The sequence below is a fragment of the Eretmochelys imbricata genome, chromosome 1 (assembly GCF_965152235.1).
Source record: "Eretmochelys imbricata isolate rEreImb1 chromosome 1, rEreImb1.hap1, whole genome shotgun sequence".
Classification (NCBI taxonomy): domain Eukaryota; kingdom Metazoa; phylum Chordata; order Testudines; family Cheloniidae; genus Eretmochelys; species Eretmochelys imbricata.
In genome coordinates this window covers 316,954,002-316,981,931 of record NC_135572.1, presented here as the reverse complement: position 1 = coordinate 316,981,931, position 27,930 = coordinate 316,954,002, and the positions used below count along the sequence as shown (strand labels likewise).

At 42.9% G+C, this 27,930-nt stretch overlaps 1 protein-coding gene across 4 annotated transcripts in view; it reads left to right on the top strand.

Annotated features, from left to right (window-relative positions):
- The window catches only part of AASS (aminoadipate-semialdehyde synthase), a 53,135-nt gene that overhangs the window by 13,090 nt on the left and 12,115 nt on the right, over nt 1-27,930 (top strand). For 3 of the 4 annotated variants that reach the window (XM_077834472.1, XM_077834458.1, XM_077834480.1), the window contains 14 exons: nt 5,771-5,849; nt 5,944-6,071; nt 6,252-6,400; nt 8,924-9,046; nt 9,194-9,305; nt 9,746-9,805; nt 9,900-9,967; nt 13,737-13,855; nt 17,403-17,532; nt 18,660-18,770; nt 19,937-20,045; nt 21,861-22,001; nt 23,816-23,983; nt 26,469-26,564. In XM_077834472.1, coding sequence (XP_077690598.1) covers nt 5,771-5,849; nt 5,944-6,071; nt 6,252-6,400; nt 8,924-9,046; nt 9,194-9,305; nt 9,746-9,805; nt 9,900-9,967; nt 13,737-13,855; nt 17,403-17,532; nt 18,660-18,770; nt 19,937-20,045; nt 21,861-22,001; nt 23,816-23,983; nt 26,469-26,564 — 1,593 coding nt within the window. The remainder of the gene's footprint in view (nt 1-5,770; nt 5,850-5,943; nt 6,072-6,251; nt 6,401-8,923; nt 9,047-9,193; nt 9,306-9,745; nt 9,806-9,899; nt 9,968-13,736; nt 13,856-17,402; nt 17,533-18,659; nt 18,771-19,936; nt 20,046-21,860; nt 22,002-23,815; nt 23,984-26,468; nt 26,565-27,930) is intronic. The other variant, XM_077834466.1, reaches the window with a different exon arrangement.

The following is a 27,930-nucleotide window of genomic DNA, read 5'->3' as shown; positions in this document are numbered from 1 at the left end:
TTATTTATGTGGTGTAAGACTTGATGTTACTCTACCTAAAGGATGGATGGTTGATCCAATGGATGGGTTACGCTCTCCACTACCCCTGAGATGCAGGCATTCACAGAAGCTCTTTGCCTTTTGGGGCTGGGTGGTGGCAGAGTGCAGCCTCCATTACATTCACGCACCCATTTAGCATACATCCTTAGGCAAGAGACTACTAGCCTGCTGTTGGCTGCAGTGAGCAACTGATGTGGAACCTGGTTGATGGTCTGTTAGGAGAAGCCAATGAGCATGTGCTAAAGTGAAATGTCAGCTCAGAATCAGCAGTGAAACTCCTTTCTGGGGTCAACCAAGCTTCAGAGGCCGCATAATCCTGCAGGCCATCGTCCATGAAACAGAAGAAGAGCCAGAGGAGAATATCAGTTGTCCCACCTGTTAGGATATAGATATTCAGGCCTGTCTGTAAAGGCCTATAATTTAAGAATTTAGGTATGTTTATCATTTTAGCTAGTTATAAGGGTATAAAAGAGAGAATCAAAATCAGTGTCTGCCTGTGTGAGGGCCTTCACTCACAGCGACAGTCTGAGGCCCTGTTCTTAAGCTAGGGCCTTTGATTAAGCAGTGGGAGCAGCCATAAGCTGGAAAGCGTTCGGTCATGTCCTCGCACATTTCAAACCAGTCATATTGAAATAAGGCAATCTGGGGGTGTTAGAAAGGTGATCTGACCTATCACCTCCAGAGAAAGGGAAGAACCTAGAAGATGTAAAAGGAAATTTAGTTTGATAGTTTTCTGTTTGGTAAGAACTCCCTTATCAATAGACATAGTTGGTTTCAGAGTAGCAGCCATGTTAGTCTGTATTCGCAGAAAGAAAAGGAGTACTTGTGGCACCTTAGAGACTAACAAATTTATTTGAGCATAAGCTTTCGTGAGCTACAGCTCGCTTCATCGGATGCATAGTTGGAAAACCTAGTTGGAAAACCCTTATGTCTTTATAGATGTAGTTGTGAAATCCTCACTTCTGTATTGTTTTGTCATTATAGTTCCCATTTTGCTGTTGTTTGTTTGCATGGTCTCTGGTTCTGTAATTGTTTCTGTCTGCTGTATAATTAATTTTGCTGGGTGTAAACTAATTAAGGTGGTGGGATATAATTGGTTAGCTAATCATGTTACAATATGTTAGGATTGGTTAGGTAAATTTCAGTAAAATGATTGGTTAAGGTATAGCTGAGAATATTACTATATAAATTAGGGGCAAACCGGAAGTAATTTGGGATTCAAAAATAAAGAAAAAGAAACTTGGATTTAAGCTTGCTGGAAGTTTACCCAATAAACATCGAATTGTTTGCACCTTCGGACTTTGGGTATTGTTGCCCTCTGTTCACGCGAAAAGAACCAGAGAAGTGGGAGGGTGAAGGACTAAGCCCTCTAACACCACCTGCCATAGGAAGAAGTGTCAAAAGAATAGCTGCTGCCATTCAGGAAAAAGAGGAGGGTCCAGAAGAGGATTAGATGCTGACAACATTTGTGTACCCAGAGCAGACTTTCCCAGTCACCTGCTACTCCCCTGGTTTACTAACCTAGCACAGGCCCTTCCCAGCTGCATACATTCTTCTTCTTCTTTCTTTTCTTCTACAATTTGCCTATGATTTTATCTACTCCAACCCCAATCTGGAAAGGCTTTGATACCTGCACCTCTTCCCAGCTGAACCTAGATGCAATCCCCTGCGCCCCCCCGCCAATCATTGTCTGGGAGCTGTGGGTATTCCTGCTCAGAAGAGAATCCTCTGCTGGTTAGATACTCCTAGGGGAATTCTGCGCCACTCTGCATGCACAGAATTCATGTCCCCCACAGATTTCTTTGCTTTTCTGACGGAAGCAAAGGGAAGCTGCAAGAGCAGTCACGCACTGCTCCCTAGCTGCGCAGGTACGTTGTTTCAGGCACCTGGAGCAGCCAGCGGAGAGGTCAATCACCGCAGGGCTAGGGATACCCCAGCCAGTGTCTCCTACCCTGAGCTGGGATCATCTGGGCTGGAGGCAGAAAAGGATGGGACTTCCTCTTCCCCTGCAAGGAGTGGCTGGGGCTGTGTCAGACCCACCCCTAAAAACCTCCCCCAGCTGCAGGAAGCTCAGCATCCTTCCCTGCTTCCTGCCCCCTCAGCTGCGGGGGGAGGGGTCACTGTATGAGGAGCTGCTCCCCCATCTGCCCAACCCCCATGCATCCAGACCTCCCAGACCCAGATACCTCTGCCGAGCCTCACCCCATACACCGATAACCCCCCTGAATTCCATCCCATTGAACCCCAACCCCTGCATCTGGAGCCCCCTGCACTCAGACACCCTGCCTGCAGACTTCCACCCCTGCACCCAGACCCCCCCACCACTGAGCTCTCTGCACTCAAACCCCTACCCTGATGAGCCCCACCACCCTGAGCCCCCAGGCCACTGATCCCCCAATGAGCTGTACCCAAACCTCTCTGCTGAGTCCCAACCACTTTCACCTGGAAGCCCCTGCAGAGTCCCATTGCACCTGGAACCCCTGCAACAAGCCTCTGTGCATCCAGATCCCCCCATACCTAGACCCCCCCCTCTACTGAGCTGTCTGTATCCAGATTGTCCCACACGGAATCCTCTCGCCCCGCACCTGTATCCCCCCCACACTGAGCCCCTCCACACTTGGATCCTGCCTGGGTGAGCCTGCCTGCCCCACACCTGGTGTGCCTGGTTCAGAGGGGCAGGGCCCCAGGGTATTTCTGGGGCAGGGCCAGGCCTTGTGCTGTGTTAAGGTCAGGTGCAACCTGAGCACTGAGTTTGTGTCCCTGGGGTTGAGGGTGGGGAGGCTTCAGGGTGATCTCCCATTTTCGTGTAGCCAGTGGTCTGTGCTCCCCACTGCCATGCTGGAGCCTATGTATTCATTTATTGACAAATAAAATGTAGAGAATTTTAAAATACTGTGTTTAGAATTTTTAATTTTTTGGTGCAGAACGCTGTCAGGAGTAGTTAGAGGAGCCACACTGATGGGATGAAGCTTTTGAGGTCTGTGCGGGAGGGGTAAGAAACCTATTGGTAAGGATTAAATTGAGATGTATGATCAGGGATCAGGTGTCCTAGAGGGAATTAGAGAGAGAGTGTGTGAGAGATGCATGAAAACTCCTTTCTCTTCATGTGTCAGTATAATAATGCCTGCATCCTTAATTTTCACTCCATGCATCTGAAGAAGTAGGGTTTTTTTACTCACAAAAGCTTATGGCCAAATAAATCCGTTAGTCTTTAAGGTGCCACTGGATTTCTCATTTTTCCAGACGAAGTCTTTAGCAATAATGGGCTGTAACTTTGCAATGTGGATTTTAGGCCATTTGCCATAGTTTGCGTGTAATTTGGACTTGATATGTTACCTGCACAAAATTCTGTTACTGTCACACTGTAGGGCGCCCATCCTTACCCTGTTCCTAGGGCTCAGGCATAACCTTGTTAATTTAGGCACCCACCCTCACCCTTCTGTGGACTCAGTGCATAACCTTACACTCTGCAGGTTTTCAGGGTCTTTTACCAGTGAAAAAGCCTTACACAGTAATAGCCTACTTAACCTCTATTTATTATCAATTACCAAAACAGAATGCACACATTAACCATATAATGCTCACCACTCCCAGTAAGGCAGATGAATTTTTCTTGATGGCCAGTCAGGAACAGGTCATCTGGGGAACTCCAGCTTCTGCACGCTGTCATTAGCAGAATGTTGGGGCTGGCAGCTCTGATCTTGGGGCTGTGTCCTGGAGTTGGTTCCCAAGAACTTCCTTTTGGATCCTAGTTTATATAGTGAAACTTGAGTCCTGCTTAGCTGTAATTTAACCAATCATTTTACTAAAGTATTACTGAACAGTGTTCTAACCAATCCTATCATTGTAAAACAATTCTCTAACCCCACCACCTTAATTGATTTTTTTTTTTTTTTTTTTTTACACCTAGCTAAGTATGTAACAGACAGAAACAATCAAAGAACCAGAAAGAGACCATACAGATAAACAGTAGCGAAGTGGGAACCATAAAGACAAAACAATAAAGAAGTAGGGATTTCACAACCACAACCTGATAAATGATTTCTTGCCAGACAGAATGCCATCAGATTAAGTTTTCTTTAACCATCTTAAGATTTGTTTCCTTGTCTGGTGATGGTGGATCCTGTTAGGACAGGATCGCCTTCTTACCAGTCTGGTATTACATTGTTTTAATGTAATTCAGATGGAATGTGATGATGTGACTTCCTGCTTCTTAGCTCATGGCGGCTGCTCTCCTAATATGACTGCAGACAAAGGCCTCAGACCTTACAATGTGGCTACAGGAAAAGGCTGTATCCTCACAGGTGTTTTGTGATGAAAATCCCAATCAAAGGGACTTGTGGCAAGGTCTATATGGATGGTAAAGAACCTTCTGAAAAAGACTTTAAACAGTGGGGGTGATTTGCATAAAGCTTCATTGGTTTAACTGAAGAACATCTGTATCAACTTTAATCTAGCTAGCATGGGTACCGATAGGAGTGTAGTGGTGGTAGCCTGCACTGAAGCCTGTGCCATCAGCCAGAGTAGGGACCCTGGAGCTGAGAGCAACCACGCTTCAAAATAACAGTTGAGTTTCACAGAGCAATTGGGTTAGCTGCTGCTGACTTATAACTCAAGCTGTTGCATCCCTTTGCCTTATTAGCTCAAGCTTCCGCAACAATCAAAGAACAATCCAAGAAGGCCAATGGCATTTTGGGATGTATAAGTAGGGGCATAGCGAGCAGATGGAGGGACGTGATCGTTCCCCTCTATTCGACATTGGTGAGGCCTCATCTGGAGTACTGTGTCCAGTTTTGGGCCCCACACTACAAGAAGGATGTGGATAAATTGGAGAGAGTCCAGCGAAGGGCAACAAAAATGATTAGGGGTCTAGAACACATGACTTATGAGGAGAGGCTGAGGGAGCTGGGATTGTTTAGCCTGCAGAAGAGAAGAATGAGGGGAGATTTGATAGCTGCTTTCAACTACCTGAAAGGGGGTTCCAAAGAGGATGGCTCTAGACTGTTCTCAATGGTAGCAGATGACAGAACGAGGAGTAATGGTCTCAAGTTGCAGTGGGGGAGGTTTAGATTGGATATTAGGAAAAACTTTTTCACTAAGAGGGTGGTGAAACACTGGAATGCGTTACCTAGGGAGGTGGTAGAATCTCCTTCCTTAGAGGTTTTTAAGGTCAGGCTTGACAAAGCCCTGGCTGGGATGATTTAACTGGGAATTGGTCCTGCTTCGAGCAGGGGGTTGGACTAGATGACCTTCAGGGGTCCCTTCCAACCCTGATATTCTATGATTCTATGAACACTGGAATGTCAACAGACCCCCTGCTCTACTGTCTGACCCCCAATGGGCTAGCTAGCTAGAGTTAAAAGAACCACTTACCTGAAGTTAGAGTTGCGTGTGGATGGGAGTCGAATTAGGGGTAATACTTAAGTTCTAACTCAAGTTAACAATGCTCTGAAGACACATCTGGTGACTTTTTGTTTTTCGTTCACTAAGCTAAAATGAACACTTTCTCATGTTACACAGTAAACCAGATTTCAGGGAGGTACTTGGCACATGTGGATTAGTATGTATCTCTATAGAGACAGTGTAATCTGGCAGAACTGGCAAGACCTATTGAAAATGAGCCCTTGTGAACATTCTGTGAATGCAATAACAATTTCCTTTCTGCAATTTTTCAATATCCTATACTCTTTGCTGATGTCCACGTGATTCTGAGTCATATTTTTATCTGCAGGGTGCCCAAGAAGTGTTCAATGAACTCCCTTGTGAGTTTGTGGAGCCACATGAACTGAGGGAGGTTTCCAAATCTGGAGGTAATGCTAAGGCACAAGTGTGATAAGCTTTGGAATCTCTTTGACCAACAGTATTGCTTCTTAAATAACTGACTTTCTCCTCTTTTTATTGCAGACCTTAGGAAAGTATATGGGACAGTGTTAAGTCGTCACCACCATCTTGTAAGGAAGACCGATGGGGTGTATGATCCGGAGGAATACGACAAACGTCCAGAACTCTACATTTCTCGTTTTAATACTGATGTGAGCGTTGTTGCTGTTCTCTCAGTACAAGGTTTTCCAAATACTGCTGATAGCAAATACTGTTCCACGTTCTCTGTGGTTAGGGTATCACTTGTCTATAAGGCTAGATGAAATGCAAGTCCCCTTGACTATCAATAACATCCATGTGAGACCTTCTAGAATTTGTGACTTTCTTTGCAGATTGCACCGTACACTACTTGTTTGATTAATGGAATATACTGGGAGCAACACACCCCTCGCTTGTTAAATCGACATGATGCAAAAAAGTTGCTGGCTCCGATTAAACCTTCTGCTGCTGCAACTGAGGGTTGTCCAGAATTACCACACAAGTAAGGCACCTTTGATTGGTAGTAATAATTTATTCTCTAGCATTCTAATTAAGTAATAAGGATCAGTGGTTTCAGCAAAGCATTGAATAAATACATTGACAGTCTCTGAGAGAAACTTAGGAGCAGAACCCAACCCATCCTGCTCTCTTTTCCCACATGCTTCCCTATTTCTGTTTCCTTTTGGAATTTGTACATCCCAGTTACAAATGTCATTAATTTCTACTATTGACAAATGGCAGATTTGTAAATTAAGTTAACCCTGCACGTGCTTCTCTCCCTGGGGAAAGGCTGGGAGAATAAATGTGACAGATGTTGTGGTGTGTGTGTGCAGGTTTAATAAATTATGATATCAAATACGTCAGCTGAGTTAGTTAAGACAACAAGAAATACTTAATAGAGTGCTATACAGAAAAGGAAACATACATTGCAAATTTGAGACTGGTGAACTGTGTCCCCTCCCCCCCAACCTGAGTTCACTTGCGACTAACTCCCTAAAACTCATCTCTAATATACTGTTCAGAACAAAGAAAAAAATCTTTTTTCATGCTTGACCTTGTTTAAGAATCAATAAACCAATGATAATTGTAACCAATTTATCATTATTAGGACAATACGTAACCACAACTAGCTCTTAAGGCTTAGATGTTAATCCATACTTTAATATTTTGCTGATAAATTGATTATAGAACACATCTGCTGTACCACATGTTCCTTGTCCATTTTGTCAATTACTGAGTATTTATGGTCCTCCCTTATCAATGACATAATTTTGTCCATTACAACATACATCTATAATAGTAGGAATCTCTTTATATACTACTTGTGCTCACAGAAGAGACAAAGAAAATAAACTATTGACCATGGTCTCTTTTTCATGGTGTCTGGTTTACGTAATTGATAAGCTAAAGACCTCTCTTTATCTACTAATTTTATCATTTTAAAAAAAAAATCTATAACCAAGTCATTCTAGAAATAGTCTGTTATGCTTATCAGGAATTGCAGTCTTTCAATAGATTATTTTATTAATGATAGAAAACACCTGCCCCATGTCCGTTACAAGTAGTTCCTTTCTGGACATAAGAACATAAGAATGGCCATACTGGGTCAGGCCAATGGTCCATTTAGCCCAGTATCCTGTCTTCAGACAGTGGCTGATGCCAGATGCTTCCACTCCCAGCTTCTAGCAGTGAGAGGCTTAAGACACCCAGAGCATGGGATTGCATCCCTGAGCATTTTGGCTAATAGCCATTTATGAACCTGTCCTCCATGAACTCCGCTAATTCTTTTTTTGAACCCAGTTAGTTTTGGCCTTCACAACAACCCTGTGCACTGTGTGAAGTAGTACTTCCTTTTGTTTGTTTTTAAACCTGCTGGCTGTTAATTTCGTTAGGCGACCCCTGGTTCTTGTGTTGTGTGAAGGAGGAAATAATATTTCCTATTCGCTTTTTCCACACCATTCATGATTTTGTAGACCTCTATCATATTTCCCTGAAGTAGTCTCTTTTCTAAGCTGAACAGTCTCTGTTTTAGTTTCTCCTTGTATGGACTGTTTCATACCCCAAATCATTTTGTTAGCTTTAACTGCTGCTGTATGTTGAGTGGATGTTTTAAGAGGTGTCCCTAACCTCTGTTTGTCAGAGCTGGAAATGGGAGACAGCACATGGATCACTTGATGATTACCTGTTCTGTTCATTCCCTCTAGGGTACCTGGCATTGGCCACTGTCAGAAGACAGGATACTGGGCTAGATGGACCTTTGGTCTGACCTAGTATGGCCATTCTTATGTTCTTAACTATCCACAATAACTCCAAGATCTTTCTTGAGTAGTAACAGCTAATTTAGATCAAATCATTTTGTATGTGTAGCTAGGATTGTTTTCCAATGTGCGTTACTTTGCAGTTATCAACATTTGATTTCATCTGCCAATTTGTTGCCCAATCACCTAGTTTTGTGAGATCCCTTTGTAACTCAAGTCCAAAGCAGACTGCCGTCTTGAGTAATTTTGTATTGTCAGCAAACTTTTTACCACCCGATTGTTCACCTCCTTTCCCAGATAGTTTATGAATGTGCTGTACAGAATAGGTCTCAGTACCGATCCTTGGGGCACCCTGTTGTTTACCTCTTTTTATTATGAAAACTGACCATTTATTCCTACTGTTGGTTTCTTCTCATTTTAACCAGTTCTGAACCATGAGAGGGCCTTCCTCCTTATCCCATGACTGCTTAGTTTGCTTAAGAGCCTTTGGTGAGGGACCTTGTCAAAGGCTTTCTGAAAGTCCAAGTACAGTATACCTAGTGGATCACCCCACATACTTTTTGATCCACTCCAAGCATTCCAGTAAATTGATGAGGCTTGATTTCCCTTTAGAAAAGCCATGTTGACTTTTCCCCAACATATTTTATTTATCTGTGTCTGATAAGTCTGGTTGAAACTCTTGTAAAGAACAATCTTCTGATCTTTTGTAACTATTCTTATTTATGTTTTGGATGACTTTGTTTATTGTTTTTATTTAATTACTTTAGACTTATGGCAATATGTGACATTTCAGCAGACACTGGAGGATCCATAGAATTTATGACAGAGTGTACAACAATTGACAGTCCATTTTGTATGTATGACGCTGACCAGCATATTATTCATGGCAGGTGGGAGAACCTTTAATTTGCACTGTACTTTTTGTTTGAATATCCTATTCTACTCAAACCACTATATGAAGTCATGCTTTTGAAACATGACCGCTAAAGATGTGACAAAGAAAATGTGACATGGAATCATAATGTTGTCTCTTCCAGCGTGGAAGGCTTTGGGATTCTGATGTGTTCCATTGACAACTTACCAGCACAGCTTCCTATAGAAGCAACAGAATACTTTGGAGACATGCTCTTCGCTTATGTTGAAGAGATGGTAAGGCCTTGTGTATTCAGTGACAGACTGAAGGTTTGAACTTAAACTTTGATTGCATTATGTGGCTCTTCTGGTCTGCCATATATAGATTTAAAAAATCTGCTGTAGAACATAACTGAATCAGTCTGAAAAATGACTGCTCCACAGTGTCTGAGGTAAAATTTCCAAAGGCACCGAAGTCCCATTTTCAAAGTGAAAGTTAATGAGAATGAAAGTCACTTGAAACAATTAATTATATGGGTCAGGAGAATTTCAGGTTTCAGAGATTATTTTATGTGCAATTCCTGCATGTATTTTAATATACCTTAAAACCTGGACAGTTTCCTTCTTTTTTTTTTTTTTTTTAATTAAGCAAATTTTTCCAGAGGATTTATCTCTGAAAGTTCTCTGAAAATTTGTGGGAAATAAAATGCTCAGACTGAAATCCTTCATCTCCATAGCTGTTGTCTGATGGCTCACAGCCTCTTGAAAGCCAGAATTATTCACCTGTTGTACGAGATGTAAGTCTTTCAAGCTATTTCCATTCCTCTTCTGACCTAGATATGTAAAGTTCAGACGTAGGAAAAGTAATTTTATGTTTCATATACTTTGTAGGCAGTGATTGCGTCCAATGGTTCATTGACTGATAAGTATAAATATATCCAGAAATTGAGGGAAAGCAGGTAATGTATAGTGTGGTTTAAGTTTCTCATTGTCTTGGTTCCTGTGACTCAGGTTTTAAATAACCATGCTTGCCTTATACCTTTCTTTTTTCATTTATTTAACTGTTGGTGGAATTCAGCTGTATTACATTATGTGGTTAAAGGTATCCTGAGTTGAATCTCCCCACTGTGTCTAACCCCATTAGCATATATTACTAATTTAATGCTGAACCTGAGGAAAAAGCAAGGGTAACAAATGTGTGCCTTGTTAATAATCAGGATTTCTCAGACAGAAAATAATTGCATGCTAACCCTATTATTTCTTCCTTGCACCTTCCAAACATGCAACGCTAGCTTATTTAGGGGTGGCTGGGCTCTGAGGACCAGTAATATAATTTTGCAGACTTCTAGTTTTAGTACTATAGACTTGCAGTTCTTGCCCTCAGGAAGAGGTGGTTCTCTTGCCCCACTGATCTGCAGCATTATTCTGTGACTGGGGTGTATTCAGGATTCTTCATAAAGGTCTCTGACTTGTACTATGCCCATTACTTGAGGTACCATTCTATCCTTGTCATGTCTATTTTATCTTGCAGTGGTAAAAATGAATGGAGCAGATGGGGTTAGCTTCATTCACTTAATGTACAATTTCCCTCCCCGCCACTTCAGTTATTCCTAGTAACTAACACATTTTATTTTTATTCTTTTTACAGAGTAGCGTTGATTTGGCAGTGATTAACTCCGTCTTTGTGGTTTTTGGCTAGCTGTGGCTGGAGCACATATAATAAAGAAAATAGAAAAACACAAAGGAAATAAATATAGATTTAAGCACTAGGTACATTCATGGAAATTAAAAACAATGTAATCTGTCATTTTTCCTCATTTACTTAACATCTGGGCTGCAGAAATGTAAAATATAATGGTCCAGATAATTAATAGTGAATCCCTCTGAGGATATTAGGAAAATTCTGTTTTAAATGAAGACTAATTATTTACAGGACTTACTGCACCCTTTTCTTTAGTAGTGGAGCAAGTCATTTGCTTCTGGAAGACCACAGCTTACCACAGAGTTTTTGGTATATGCTGTTATGGTGGACAACCTTAGCCAGTTGTCTTCACGAACATACCTTCTTATTCCTGGCACAGGATTGTGGCCTCTCTTTTTTGACACCCTTCTTAGCGCACACTAGACCATGCAAGAGGTTATTAAGAAGCTGAAATCCCTTTGGAAAAGGGTCAACTTGTGGGTAGACTTTTTTTGATCTTTCCGCAAAACAGCATATTGTGCCTAAAGGAAGAGTGGTACTCAACTAATGCCAGAGCCTTTTCTCTGATGCCTTCCCTTTGGATTTCTTTGGAACTAATGCAAATGAACGTACTGTTTAAAATGTGACGGTATACCCAAAGAGGGGAGAAGGTTTGATGGCTTGTTATACCCTTCTCCATAATTTCTTCACAACTGCATGGCTTATGCTGGTTATATGTTCCTCTTGCACAACTGCAAACGGCACATTTCTTTAACTAACCTGAATGTCCAAAGTGCTGTACAAAGATTACTTAATTGAACCACTCCCATGTATGTTTGTGATGAGTAATAGTTCATATGTTCTTTTCTGGAATATAAAAACTTTGCTGCAGTTATTGGTGTAACAAAAATGTCTCTTAACAGCTTGTAATGGACAAACACAAGTACAGGCAGGGATCAGCCAATCCCAGTTTGGTTAAACTCTTGCCATTGGACAGTTAGAGCTAGAGATCGGTGTGTTTAGAAGCTTGATATTGCAAAAGCCATTTCTTCTGCAAGGAGCCTTTCCTCTGTTGCAGCACTGGTGGTGCAATCTACTCTACCCCTCTTTGCATGTCTGTATGTACGCATCTGGTGTAGGCATGGAATATGTGACAAAGTCATCACTCTTTCTCTATGGGTCTGAGAGTAGTATCCCGAGTGAGGAGGATCTTTCATCAGAACTGATGATGGGGCTGTTAGAGGAAAGATTCTTTGTCCTACCATGCCAAAAGATCGACAAAGTGATATTTAGCAGGTGTTGGTGGTTCGTGAAGTAATGCTGGGACTGCTGTCAAATCTGGGACCATGTGTACAAGCAGGTTTTATTATGTAGGTGCTATCTGCCTATATAGGTTCCCATGATGCCCTGAAGTGACTCTGGCATAATCTGTCCAAAGTTGGCCTCTCAATTTAGAGGTCACTGATGATGGCAGGAGCTAGGCACAATCTGGAAACTTACAATGTTAGTTCAAGATGATACAATCAGATCGTTAGCCCTGAAGTGGTCCAGTTGTTTTTGAACTAGAGTAAATGATGGATTCCTTTTTGATTTGAAGACTTCAAGTTAGATTTGAGAACTTCTGTAACTCAGACAGAGGTTGTGGGCCTATTGCAGGACTGGACGGGTGAGGTTCTCTTGCAATGTGCAAAAGTTTGTATTCGATGATCATGATGATCCTTGCTGGCCTTAAAGTCTTTGTGTCTGTGACCAAATTCACAGTCCATTTTAGTCAATTTCACGGTCATAGGATTTTAAAAATCATAAATTTCATGATTTCAGCTATTTAAATCTGAAATTTCACAGTGTTGTAAATTGTAGGGGTCCTGACTCAAAAAGGAGTGGGGGGGGGTTTGCAAGGTTATTGTAGGGGGGCTTGCAGTACTGCTACACTTGCTTCTGCACTGCTGCTGGTAGCGGCGATGCCTTCAGAGCTGGGCAGCTGGAGAGCAGCATCTATTGGCCGGGAGCCCAGCTCTGAAGGCAGAGCTGCCGTCAGCAGCAGTGCAGAAGTCAGGATCGCATGGTATGGTATTGCCACCCTTACTTCTGCACTGCTGCCTGCGGAGCTGAGCCCTCAGTCAGCAGCCACCTGCAGAGCTGGGCCCTCAGTCCGCAGCCTAGCTCTGAAAGCAGAAGCAAGGGTGGTATGGTATGGCATTGCCACCCTTACTTCTGCACTGCTGCTGGCCGGGCACTGCCTTCAGATCTGGGTAGTTTATTTCTGCACTGCTGCTCTCTGGCTGCCCAGCTCTGAAGGCAGCACACAAGTAAGGGTGGCAATACCACAACCCCCTTAAAATAACCTTGTGACCACTGTTCCCTCTAAGCTGTGCGTGTGTGCACGCGCACACAGATCCTAAACCCCATGCACAAAAATTTGCACAGAAGCACAACAATTTGCACAGAAGAATTTTTTTGTGCTCACGGCCTGCCTGTCAAAAATTAGAGGGAACATTGCTTGTGACCCCCCCCCCCCCCGCCCCTTTTTGGTCAGGATGTCCAATCTGAGAAATACTGGTCTCCCCTGTGAAATTTATATAGTATAGGGTAAAAGCACACAAAAAGACCAGATTTCATGGCGGGAGACCAGTTTTCATGGTCCATGACACGTTTTTCATGGCTGTGAATTTGGTAGAGCCCTATCTATGAGGTTGGACTAGTTTGGCTGAGAAAAATTCAGTGACTTCTGAGGAAGAATGAGAAGTAGCAGCTACTGCAACTGCTGGAGGAACAATGGAACGGGTTGGCTGGTGTGACCCTTTTTGAGGCTGGATGTAGACATTTTAGTCCGCTTTCCCTGAAGTAGGAGTTGTGCAATAGAAATTTTGGAAAAGTTTAGGGAAGTGACGTACTTTGGCTAGAAAATCAGGCCGCAGAACTTAAAGTTCTTCCTGAAGTGAGTGCTTGGTTTGTAAACTTGCTAAAACATGCTGACTTGACATTGGCTTCAGCTGGCTGCTGTTTGCTTATCCTGTATGTTTTAATTTTGATTATAACCCCTCTAGGGAATACTCACGGTCACTGACCAAGGATAAGAAGAGGGTCTTGTTACTTGGATCTGGCTATGTTTCTGGCCCTGTGATAGAATACCTCACTAGAGATCCCAATGTAGAAATCACAGCAGGTACGTGAAAGCAAGCAAGCCCTTAAGTATTAAAGAACTGTATTAAGCTTCAAGTGTGTGTACTGTGTATTGAAATAATTATTTATTTTGTACCAGCATGGCAGCACACTAAAAACTTTTATTTAAAAGCATATGAAGTGTGCTATGGGAAACTGAAGATATATTCTACATTTGTAACTACTGTGCACCTCATTCAAAAAATTATTCTGTAGCTTTAAGAACACCTTAAAGAGACACCAACTTGAAAATCACATTGCTATCTGAAAATATTTTACCTACTTCTTGTTACAAGTAGTGCCTAGGAAGAGACTACAGAGAATATTTCTTTCTTTTCAGCTTGTTTGCTTCCTGCATCTGACAGTATTTCATGCATAGTCAGTTTCATTCTTTCCTTGACAGTCAGCTGCATTTTCTGTCATGCAAAAGCATGATGACACCACTTTTTTTATGTGCTTCTCTGGGGTGGAGGCTCTCATGAACTCTTTCCCCTTCTCTACAAGCATGTGTTTACAACAATGGTAGCAAAGCTGAAACCAAATGGACAGCAGGCAGGCGTACGCACAGACATCGGGGGAAAGTGAGAGGAAGTTTGGCCAGGTGTGTTTTGCTGTCAGTCATGTCCAAAACAACCTTCCAGTCACCACCAGGAGAATGAGGATTTTTTTTTTAAAGTCAGAATATACTCATTAATGTCTGCTCCATCAGGGAATGGGTTCTCTTGAAATTAGTCCACTTAAAAATTATAGTTGACATGTCCCTCTTAAGAAGAGCTAATGAGGTACGTGTATATAAGAAATATCTCTCATGATCCTTCTTTGCCCACCTGTGGTACCTATCCCACCTTGTTCGGCACCCTTTGCTGTGGTAGTGGTGGCTGAATTACAGTAGAATGTAGCGAACCCAGCTGAGTTGGAGACTCTATTGCAGTAGGCATTGTGCAAACACCCAGTAAGAGACAGGCCTTGTTCTTAAGAGCTTGCAGTTTAAATAGACTACAGATAAAGGGTGGAAGGTGAAACAGATGCATGGAGAGGTGAAGTGACTAGTTTACTATTACACCGCAGGTCAGTAGCAGAGTCAGGAATAAACTTGTGCCTCCTGACTCCCAGTCCAGCACCTCTACCCACTAGACCATGCTGCTTTTCCATTCTGTTTTATACAGTAAACTCTTTGGTGCAAGGACCCTTTATTTTATTAATGTTGCATATGGTATAATGCTGTATGAATAATTAAAATAAACGCCACCTGTTTAAATTCCTAATTTGTCTAATATGTGTAGACCTAAACCTACAAATAAATACATCTTTCAAATAACACATTCTTACTTATCAGCCTATAGATACAGTGTTTCTCCTGCAAGCTGATGAGATTGTGAATGCTAAAGCATTGTAATGATTACAGCTCTCTGATCCCATCATCTGTTGCAGGAGAAACAGACCCCTGAACCCAGTTCCTGGTATTTCAGTTTACTTTTCAGGCCTGTGAACCTGTTGATGACCATAGGACTACTCCACATGGGTAGGGGTTGTGTAACTGGCCCCATCTCACAACATTAAGACAAGTTTTATAGTGTTGTCCACTAAATTGACAAGAAGATAAATCCGTGTCCAGAGGTTCACATAGTTCTAGCGTTGTATGTGAGATTGTGTTGGGAATGGCGGAGCAGAATGCTTCATCCACCTAGATCCTCTTCTTTCAGGCTTTTCTGTGTTTGATCCTCTTGACTTTTCCTCCAGCAGTTTCTCCACTGACTCTTTATCTCAGAACAGGTACTGTTTGCCTGCATGAGTTCATGGTAGTTTTGGCTGGTCATAGCGTAGCTAGTTGCTGGTATATTTTCTGGCAATACCCTTTCATTCTATTCCTCCCAACTCTTGTCCTAGTGCATTATCAAGATTAATATTCCAGAGGAAAAATACTTTGAGATCCCATCAGCGTCTCTCTTGTGAATTGTGACCAAGATTTTCTCAGTCCTGAATATCCCCATTGTAGTTCTCCCTCCCCATGTGGCTTTTCCTTACATTCTGTGTAAGAATCCCTTAAGCATTTTTGTCTAATTGATCATCTTTTGGATCCAGTTCCAGCACCCTTCTAATGATGAAGGGAATTAGACTGTCCCCTTATCAGCAGTCCACTCACTTTTTTTCAATTTTTAAAAAATTTCTGATGTTTCTAGGTGCCTCTTTTTTTTTTCTAGTAAAAATATTAAGAGACTATGTGTGAGTGATTTATATTGAGGCTCCAGCCCTCCTCATGGAACCATATCTTAATCTCCATTTGAATCTACTCCCTCCTCCATCAGTTCTACCTGAGTGACTAGATTAGATATCTTGGGACATGCCTGGGAGTTGGTTTTGTGCCCTGTCTACACTATAACTACAACTGTGTTTTGTTTTTCAATCTGTTTGTCACTCCCATCTGACCCAGGTATGAAAAAACCCACTGAGTTGTGTCCACACAGCAGCCTTTTTTACACACAACACAACCACGTTTCTGTGTCCTGCATCCACCACACTTCCTAATGGTGTTTGGTGCATTCTTGGTAAATGTGGGCAGCTATTCATAATGCCTAAGCACAGGACAGAGGGCCTGCCTGTGAGGCAGTGCACTCAGGGATGTCCTGCTGCAGAGTTGGGACAAAGGAGGGCTGGCCAAACCAGTGTTGCAGGCACAGTTTCAGATGCTGTGCCAAGATAGTGTGCTGAATTGCTGACCATAAGATCAACTTGTACTAGTCTTGGCTGCTGGTGAGGACAAAACGCTGTCAACAGCCACAGTTATTAACCATGTTTTGTGTGATTGGAGCCTACAGCGTCACTGACTGATTAGAGACGCTTCAAGGTGTGGGAGGAAGGGCAGCAGTTTTCACTTCACATGGCTAATGTTGGTGCCCCACGAGGACTCAGAGAGAGACCTTCAGTCTCTCCTGATTCCTACAATAACCTGCTCGATCGTACTCGAGACAGCAGATAAGGCCGCTAACAAGAGAAGAGCGTCAAAATAAATAAAGAACAGGAAGGAATAAAACAGAGTTCTCAAATGCTGTTAATTTCCTGTTCTCATTCTGCAGTTTCCCTTAGTGGATCACTGTTTCTCAAGGTAACTATACTGTAGCTTGACATGAGCAACGCACTAGAAAATGAAGAAAAAAAGTCAAGACATGGGACACTTACACCTGTTTATCTTTCAAGTGTGCTCCTTTTTTTCTCCTTTCTGTGCAACTGCTTACTTAAAGAAAGATGGATGTGGAGTGTAGTTGTGTATTTGCGAAGGAACCCATGCAACAAGTGCCAGTGAATGGAGTTTGATGCACGATGACTAGGTTATTCTGCAAAAAGAAAAGGAGGACTTGTGGCACCTTAGAGACTAACAAATTTATTTGAGCATAAGCTTTCGTGAGCTACAGCTCACTGTTATTCTGCTAATTTGAACCAGTGTGGAGGGTGTAGTTGGGGTTTTTACCTTGATACTTTGGGGAATGGGTTTGGGAAGGAAGTAAGAATAATTTTCACTTGTGTAACAGTTGAAATTCATACTTTTTAAACAGCATCCATCATGAAGGAGCAACTTGGCCAGCTGACCAAGAATTACAACAATGTTACTTCTGTTCATGTGGATATCATTAAGCAGGAGGATAAACTGTCCTCCTTGGTGAAGAAACACGACCTTGTGATCAGGTCAGAATGCTGATTAAAACACAGAGGGTTTGATCCTGAGATTTGCTAGGGTTCGTTTACATTTCTTCAGTGGCACAAGTCACCTGTGTAGTTGCCTTTAAATTGCTACTGGGGATTCCACCAAGGTACAGGGGAATCACTGGGTGATGTAAAGCCAGCATAGTCCTCCCCCCCCCCCCCAACTCACAGCACTTGGGGAAGGGGTGGAGATGAAGTGTGTTGGGGGGCAGATAGTGACTAGCCACATCCCCATCTCTCTGCACACAAGAGTACCAGGACTGTATCTAATGCAGTGTAATCTCTTCTTTGTTGTTAAAGAGGCATGATAACTTTGAGGCAAGATTTTCTGTTCTGGCTCTCTGTTCAGCTCCTTCGTGGGCATGCAATGTTAATTGCACAAACATTTGTGCCTACTTGGGGGACAGAATTCACCCACAAAGCCATCACCCGTATGTGCAAGTTACGTTGTAAACACATACGGTCATTGGTGCTTGCTAAATTGCATGCACATGTACAGAGGCCAAATTCGGAAAATTTGGCCATTACTGTCAAATGCTTGAAGAGTAAAAGGTTTCCTTTCTGAGCATTAAAACTATCATTAAAGTAGGGATGGAAACTGCTTTATAGTGCTTGCCATTGGGTCCCCCTCACTGAACTTGTCCTGAGTGATATCTCCTTTTCAGGCATCCTGTGCCCTTCTAGAGATGGTTTAGCAGGACTTTTAATGAAAGCGTCTTCCAAGACAGCATTCTACTTTGAATCTGTTAAACGTTTAGCACACCAGTGTAGAATGTGGTACTGGGAAACGAGGGCCCGGTTCTGTTTTCACAAAGATGGCACTGAAAGCTGGGGGCTGCAAAGGGTTGAGAGAATTTGAACTCACTCCTCTGCTGCCCTGCATTTTGTACAGTCACTTGCAGCAGTTCCAAGTGCGTGTAAAACAGTGTCATTCCGCTTTGGTAGGAATTCACGCCCACTTGCATTAGTGTAAAAACTGCATTCAGATCAGTGACGGAGGCCCCTTGTGTTAATAGACCTCATCTAGATAAACTTTTTGCTAATTTTCTTCCAGTGAAAACACCAGCAACTAGTCAGATTTTGTCATACAATTTTTCTTTTGTTCATAGCTTGCTGCCTTACTCAGCACATCCTTTAGTTGCTAAGAAGTGCATTGACAGCAAAGTAAACTTAGTGACAGCCAGCTACCTAACACCAGCTATGAAAGAACTCCAAGAAAGGTAGGTCAAAAGATCAGTAATGAGATGTGACTTCTTTCTTAGATACCTACATGGCCCCGTTACCATATTATTCAAATGCCCCACAACAGTTAATGTATTTATGCGCTCAGTGTCTCCTGACTCACTATTATCTGCATTCTACAGATGGAACGGAATCCAAGAGACTAAGGCCCAGATCCTCAGATATGTAGGCACTTAGCCCCCATTGAAAGATGGGTTAAAGCAGTGGTCACCAACCCATCGATTGCGATTGACTGGTCAATCCTGGAGCCTCTGCCAGTTGGTCATGGTCTCCTTGCTGCAGGGCTCAGAAGTGGCTGGCTGCTGGCATGTCTTTGCAGCCCCAGGTGTGGGGGTAGGTGGCTCCATGTGTTGCCCCTACCCCCAGCACCATCCCCGCAGCTCTCATTGGCTGGGAACTGGCCAATGGGAGCTGTGGGGGCGGTGTTTGCGGGGTATGGGCAGCTCATGGAGACCCGCTGTCCCCCTTCCCCTCTAGGGGCCGCGGAGACGTGCCAGCAGCCAGCTGCTTATGGGAGCGGCGTGGGGCCATGGCAGGCATGCCACCTGCCTGAGCCCCGCTGTGACGCTGGCCGGGAGTCGCCTGGGGTAAGCGCCTCCCGGCTGGAGCCTGCACCTCACCCCCCTCACTCCCCGCACCCTTGTCCTAGCCTGGAGCCCCCTTCTGGACCCAATCTCTCTCTCTCTCTCCCCCCAGAGCTTGCACCCCTGCCCCAGGCTCAGCCCAGAGCCCCCTCCCACACTCAGAACCCCTCAGCCGCAGCCCAGAGCCTGCACCCCCTCCCACGCCCCAACACCCTGCCCCAGCCTGTTGAAAGTGAGTGAGGGTGGGGGAGAGTGAGTGAGGGAGAGGGAGAATGGAGTGAGCGGGCTGGGGTCTTGGGGAAGAGGCAGGGCTTCAGGGAAGGACCAGGGTAGATCCTGGGTTGATCTTAAATTCACAATGTGATCTTGTGCGTAAAAAAGTTGGCGACCACCGGGTTAAAGGCTCATACCCCCATTTCCCAGGCTCAGTACAGAATCTGTTCTAGCATTTCTAGTTTGTCCATGGCTGACAATGGATATCATGGGGCTATCACTTGTCAAGTTAGACTTCAGGAATATTGTGCAATATTCTGACAATACCGTGTTTTTTATTATTTTAGTGTAGAAGCTGCTGGTATTACGGTTATCAGTGAAATAGGTTTGGATCCTGGCCTCGATCATATGTTGGCAATGGACTGTATTGATAAGGCGAAAGATGTAGGCGCTACGGTAAGGTGGTGGATGAGTTGCACATGCATAGTTTTGTCAAAGCTATATTAACAAAACTGTCATTCCTTCAGCAAGAACCTGTCTTTGCTACTGTTCGGTAACTTACTGTCTCTAGAGGCCTTGAATCAGTGGTGCCCAGAACTTGGATTGCATGATGATGCTAAATGCGAGTACAAAGTGCATTGGCACTCCCCTTGTGATGTCTGCACAGAGGGTTAAACTGCGTTACATCACTAGAATAGCTGTGTAGCTGTGCTTTAAACTAGAAGTATAATGCCAATGAACAACTTACATTTTAAAATGAATGAATCTGACTAATTGGCTTAATTACGTTGCCTCAGACAAATAGTATTTAACATCGTGCCATTTATCATAAGCTTTTAAGGTGGTACGGCTTTTACTCTGGAAAGGACTTCGCCACTTGTTTGCTGCAGGCTCAGATGGAAGCATATGGGCCACTTGTTTTTGGAGGAAGTGTTTCCTAGAGAACAGCGGCCATAAGGGTCACTAGTGAATATTGTTTTTCTATTTTAAAAATCAACCTTTTTTTTTTCTTTCCTCCTGAACAGAAGAGCCATGAATGATCTGGAAAATGCTCTATGCCTGCTGCAACTTTCTCAGTGCTAGAGCCATGGTTTTGTTAAATTTAAAGTAACAGCTGTGAATTTTCATAATTATCCATATCTAGCTCCTGGGTCCATATGCACATCAACGAATCCCTTTCCTTTTGGCTCACTTTAAAGCCTACAAAGCCTCTTGCTCGTAGTTTCCATTTGGTGACTCAGGAGGACTGAGTCAGCTCTTCCCGGGCAACCTGCCAGTGCCAGTCCTTGTGGGCCAGAGAAGTCCCTGCTGAATGAAGCAGGATGCTCTTTCTCCTCAGACTGAGCATGCTGTCTCTCCATTGTCCCAGCATTCTGCCCCGGGTGAGAGATCAGAATGGGGGTTCTTATTTGGCTATCTGACTCAGTAGTGTGGATCATCACGTTTGAGTCACCTGGCCAGATGGCGTGAGGGTAAATTAGCTAAACTCCATTGGCTGCAATGGATCTGGCCTAATATTTTCTTATCTATAATGCTTGTGAAATGTGCAAGATTGACAGCATTGTCAACTAAATTCCTCTACCAGCACATAAATACCTCCATAAACAAAGGCAGTCCCAGTGGTCTCTCAAAGCCCTGCTAATCTGCCTCAAGCTTTCCACAGAAGGGAAAGGGTAGCAAAGGGTAGCTAGTCACCAGGCCCAATTAGTTTTTGGCTTGTTGGCTCAGATTTACCACCAGGATGCCCCAAGCAGTGGTCTCAGTACAATTTCTATTGCTAAGCCAACAAATTGTGTCATGAGTTCTGCTAAATAACTGTTGGATGCTACTGTTCCATTGATGTGAGTGGTGCTTCACTGGAATGAATTTGCCCCATAATATATTGCATTGTTCATCTGTGACCTCTTCCAGATGGGAGCTGAAGGGGACAGCTCCTCAGGTGGTGTAAATGGACAATTCAAGCAATTGCAGTCAATGGAGTGATGACTGTTTACACCAGCTGTGGTTCTGCCCCAATACCTTCAGAGATGAAAGTCCCATGAATAAACTCGCTCTGTGGCCTGTTATAAGTGAAAATCCATAAATATTTTTGGCACTGTTGGCATAAAATAGTCTTAGTTCTTTGCCTAATTCAGGCCTTCTGAGGAATGATTTACTAAACACAGGTAACTGAGTATTGCAGGTGGTGATTGATTCCTTTTGCTAGCTGGATGATGCTGTAGATCTTTTTCTGATCATATGCGACTTGTGGATTTATTTTTATATTTGCAGGTTATATCGTACACTTCCTTCTGCGGTGGCCTGCCAGCTCCTGAATATTCTGCTAATCCTCTGCGATACAAGTTCAGTTGGAGTCCACAGGGTGTTCTATTGAATACAGTTCAATCTGCCACATATTTAAAAGATGGAGAGGTGAAGTAATCCTGATCCTTCTATTTAAACACAAGCAGAGAAGATGGTATTAGGCTGAAGAGGAAACTGGGATTTGTGAGCTGTTGCATTATTTTTAAGCTACTGACAGATACATAAACTGCGTTTAAGTAATTGTCACTCTGTCACCTGTTAGCTGTATGCATCAAGTGACATGCCTCCTTGCTACTATCAGGCTAATATTTGCAGAGGTCTGAGGGCAGCGAAGAGGGATGGGCTTGTGACTAAGGCACTGGACTGGGATGGAGATCTGGGTTCAGGTCCCAACCCTGCCTCTTAACCCTGTTAAGTCACTTTGATCTCCTTGTGCTCATTTCCTCTCTGTAAAAGAGGGATGAAGAGGCTTCCTTTCTCCTAATTTTTGTCTCTCGTCTGTCTAGATTGTGAATTCTTTGAGGGCAGGGACTGCCTCTTACTCTCTTTGTACAGTGCCTAGAACAATCCCTGATCTCCTTTATAGGGGTGGGAGAGGTGCCTGGATGGTCCCATAATACCAGTGCTAAAAAGTAGTAATAACTGATGCTGTGCATTGTTGCACTGGGGGTGGTCAGCATCTCATTGGGTATTGCACGAGCCCTTATTGTAATAAAAGGCAAAATTCCATATCACATCAATAGTAATACTTCGTAAAATGGCCACAGAAATATTCACTGCTAGGAGGAACCCTGGCATGAGATTGACTTGTTCAAGGGAACACAGCAAGACAGTGTCATTGCCAGATTTAGAAAGCTGAGTTTCTGGCTTCCAAGCCTGTGCTTGTTCCTCTGGCCCACTCCACTTTGCTCAGATACACTACTGATGGGTGCACCGCTAAGTGTCCAGAGGTTCAGTCAGTATATAGGCATCCCAGAGTGCGGATGATTATCCGAACCCCTTGGATCTCCAAAGAGGCTTTCTTGTGACAATTCAGGGTTTCATTGTTCCAGCTACCATGCAAAATGAATTGTGAACTGGATTTTTATGTGGAAAAAAATAAATTGGTCCAAATTTCAAGGGAAGGCCATGTGGGTAGATGGAGAAGTGTTTGTTTAATTGCGTGCTGGTTCACCCATTGCTAGTTGAAGTTAGATCATGGATGTCAAGGATTTGTTATGAAAGGCTCTGTGGGTCTCTTGGTAAATGCAGCAATTCTCCTCCTTTCCCCCAGATCCATAGTTCTCTTTGACTGTTGTGTGGGCTTTCCTCCACATGTGTCTTAAGCAACACACACAATAAATTCCTGTGGCATGGCTGCAGGCTTTGCTGCTACGGATGGCTTTTGAGTAGGAAACGTTGCCGCCTTGCTTAGAAACCACAAAAGGAATTGGTGTTGATGCAGTATAGCAGATCGGTGCTTCAGTTGCTTGAAGAAAGCAGGGTTCAAGGTTTTAGGCCTCACTGATAATAGAATTAGTCATCCCATTCTTTTCTTCTTTTTTAACAGGGTATTCTGTACATTTGCTTGCTTTTTAGTGGCAACTGAAGATGTTCATGGGTGCAGATGCTATATCCAGGGCACATGGTGGAGAGTGATTACTGTAATCTTAAAACAAACCAATCCCTCTTCCCCACAAAACTTAAATTTTCGAAAGGCAAGTTAGTCAAGGGCCAGATCTTATCTGTCTTACGCTGGTGTAAATCAGTGAAGTTATTCCAGATTCTCACTGATGTGAGATCAGAATTGGGTCCCTTGTTACTGAGTATAAAGCATAGCACAAATCTGCAATAGGCATTGAAAATAGAAATGTTCTTTTGAATAAACAACCTAAAATACAGTGCACTTACCTGCCTATTTTTATTTTTTTTACAATCCTTAGATTGTTAATATTCCAGCTGGAGGAGCTTTGCTTGATTCTGTTGCTGTCATGGATTTTTTCCCAGGATTAAATTTGGAAGGTTTTCCCAACAGGGACAGTACAAAATATGCTGAACCATATGGTATTCAGTCAGCCCACACCTTGATAAGAGGCACCTTAAGGTATAAGGTAAGATCTTAGATATTTTCTAGGTTTTTTTAAAATTAAAGTCTTGTTCAAATTAGACAAATTTTTAATGGTGTGAATTGAAGGGATACTGTCAATCTGTCACATTTTCAGTGATAACTTTTAACCTGCTATTGTTACAAGTAATACCTGTGATTGCTATAGGCAAAAGGGACCCAAAAAATTCAGTTTTTGCTTTTCTTTGTGGATATGACTGCACTTTGCTGTGTCCAAGAAGCAAGAATAATTTTTCCCTGTTTCCCTATTTAACTATTCAATTTGCATGGGTTTCTGAACCCCCAACAGCGCGGGGGAGAAATGTTTTAGGAAATTGGCAGGGATGGTTCCTGAAACTTGTATTTTTTGATGAAATTCTGAAGAAAAACTGTCATCTTGCACAAAACAAAATAATAATAAGAAGCACTCTCTGGCCAACTCTCTTAAAAACACATGGAAGATTAGAGCTAGTTTTTGTGAATGATAAGAGTAATTTGATGTCTCCTTCTTCCTCTTTTGCTCATCTTCCTCTGAGGTGAAGCTTTTGCCACAGGGATTTGTTTTTGGCATTTTGTGGACATGAATGAGGAGGTGTGGTGTGAAATTTTTTTTATCATGAAAATTCCACTGTATTATATTCCAAAAGGATTGAGTTGGTCCCTTTCTGTCTTTGTGCAAAAGCAGGTGGCAGAGATGGCTCAAGGACTTAGTGAAGGATATATTGGAACCTTCTAAGTCCAAGTATGGTTTATATTGGTCAGAAGCTCTAATAATATGCTAAAGGCCTGTGTGAAATGACTTTGTTACAGTAGGTACTGTGGTTATTAGGTACTTTTAAATGCTAAATGATGGTTTGTCTAAATCTAGTTCCTAGTAGATAAGTGTGAACTTAAATAAACTAAAAAATATCCACCATTTAGCTGGCATGAATTGGTATTCTCAGCTGTGAGGTGAAGATATGAATGGCCATGGAGACAGTACTACCTTCTTATCTCAAGGAGTTGGTCCCTCCATTTTAGGACTGAAATACATTGGCAGGGTTTTGTAGGGGAGCTTGTAGTATTGCTTTTTTTCTTTTTTCTTTTAAATCTGTCCTGTGGGTATCGAGTGGACTTCAACCTGAGCATAAACTTTTTTAAAATGAACGTAAGGCCTTGTCTACACACAAGTTGCACTGACAGTTATATCAGAGCAATCCCATTATATGGACATGAAAACTGGTTTAAGAGTGGCTTATCTGGATCTAAGCTTAAGTAGGTAAGGAATTAAGTCATATAACAGAAATGTCTGGATTGGTCTCTATGGGTACATCTACACTACAGTAAAAACAAACAAACTGTAGCACTGATTCTCAAAGGCTGAATCAACTGACTTTAGCTCACTGGGATTGGACTGCAGGGCTAAATATTGCATGTAGATGTCTTGACTGGAGTCCAGGTTCTGAAACCCCTCAAGGGGAGTGGGGTCTCGAAGCCTGAATGAGCCCTGCGAGCGCAAGTCACCTGACTCAGGCCAGTAACAGCCATGGCATTGTCTTTATTGCAGTGTAGACCTTCCCTTTGACCACAGAACATGTGTGCCCGTGTGATTTCTCTGTGCCAGCCACCGAGGAGGCTGTTCTAAATGAAATTAGCCCTTTGTGGGAGTGTATTTTATTGTTAACCTGGGTTCTTGTCTTTCCTGCATCCTGTGCTGTCTACATAATAATTAATGTCCCATTGCTTTGAAGAATTGACAAATGGAGCAGCATTTTGTTTATGAAATCTTTTAATGTCGGAGAATCAAGAAGCAGTAGTTGGGTTTTGTTTTTTTGTTTTTTTGTTTTTTTTTTTTAAATGAAAACCTTCAAATAAAACATGCTTTTAAAAGAAAGGGGGAGGAGGGGAAAAAAAAAAGCCAACTCAAACCAGTCAGGAGATTTTTATTGCAAAGGCCAAACAACCTTGACAGTGTCCCTTAGAATGCATTCCACTTCTGTGCTGTTTGCAGCTCTGATATTTTTGGAGGAGGAGTGACTATATGTTTGTACCCTAGGCATTCTGAGCCCAAATCTGATTTTACTTACTGTGGTGTAAACCAGGAGTTAATCCACTGATGTCTGTGCATGTACTGATGTAAAATTTGGGGTGCGTGAGCTCAGAATCAGGTCCTTTGTCTTTAATTTAGCTATTGGCCAGCTGAACAATTGTGACAAGCTTTCCTTTGGAAAGGTACTAGTCAGCTGAACCCTTTAATCTGTTGAACTGATGCTGCTTGCGGGGGAAGGGATAGCTATTTCTCCTACAGTTAAAGAGCATATTGAAAGGAGTGAGGAAGGCAGTGAGGTTAAACCCCCTTTGGCATCACGTCTGACTGTTGCAGTCTTCCCATGTGTGTAATATTAATCATGGCTTTGTTTGTCCTTGTCTGACTGTAGTCCAAGTATGTAAATATTCACCTGAGCATCAACTTGGACTGCGCAGCATTTATAGCCACCTTTGTTTTGTTTTAGGGGTATTCGAAAGCTGTGGGAGGCTTTGTAAAATTAGGTTTAATAAACCCAGATCCATATCCTTTGCTTAGCTCAACGGCACCACCTATAACCTGGGTAAGTGTGTAGGATTTTATTTGGTTTTCTGCTTTCCTTCATTCCATTAATCTTTTTCTGTTTGTCAGGTTGGGGATTTGCTTTTTTTCTGGGAAGCCTGTGTTGCGTTCTGTTCCTCCCTCCCTCTCCCTCCCCCCCCCCCGTGTGTGTGTGTGTAAGGAGGTTGAATTCTTAATGGCCTTTATTGCTCATAATTCAGCTCTCACTGGCCACTGACACTTGGCCACAGTTGGAAGAGCGGATACTGGGCTAAATGGACCTTTGGTCTGACCCAGTGTGGCTGTTCTTATGCTCTCAAAACCAGAGGCTTCTCAGCATGCATTTTATTTCCTCAAGATACAGCGCCCCGCCTGTGCCAAGGCATTGCTTTTACAAGCCTTTTCTGATGCAGGTTGCCCATATGAATACATGAGAATATCCATCAAGGAAATTAAAAATATGCACAAGGATATATAGAGTGAAAATTCTCAAGTCCTACCCTCTTTCTCTGCTGTCTTCCTTTCCACCAGTTTTGCAAATTCTTCTCTTGTTCTTAAGTTTACATGTAGTTTTTCTCCTAGATGTTTCTCCTGATATTTGTCTTCTGCAAACTGCCACCCAAGGTTCAGAAACTCAGCTGGTGTAAATCACCATAGCTCCATTGAGGTCACGGGGACTACACTGATTACTCTAGCTAAGGGACTGGTCTACAGTGTATTCCTTTGTTCAAGGCTGCCTGTGAATGTAGGACAGGGTCAACTGGGGATGGGGGTAGCTAAGAAGGATACAATTAGAGGCTTGACCTCTGAGAGTGTCTATGGTGCAATTAAAAAGCTGTGGCTTGCCTAAGCCAGCTGACTGGGGCTCAGGCTAAGGGGCTGTTTTAATTGTGGTGTAGACATTTGGGCATGGGCTGGAGCATGGACTCTAGGACCCTATGAGGTGAGAGGGTCCTAGAGCTCAGGCTGCAGCCCGAGCCAAAGTGTCTATACCACAATTAAACTGCCCTTCGCCTGAGCCCCGCAAACCCAAGTCAGCTGGCATAGGCCAGCTGCAGGTGGCTTATTGCAGTGTAGACCTTCTAAAAGCCCAGAATCTAGCCTGGCTGAAAATTTTTCTTGTAAACTATTTTTTATGGAAAATCGGTTTGTGACCAAACCCTCCCCATCCACAAATGTCCACTTTCTGCAGTGAACATGACTCCAGGATCTGGGGCTTTAAGGAAAACTCCAACAGTCATAGGATTTGCAACAGCATGAGAAATGGCAACACTGCCATTTCAATGAATTTTATCCACGTGTATTAACCATGACAGAGCTGTCCTCTTCTATGACTCCTTAAGAATTTTTCCTTTTATTTCATTTCTCTTGTACAATCTTCTAGGTCA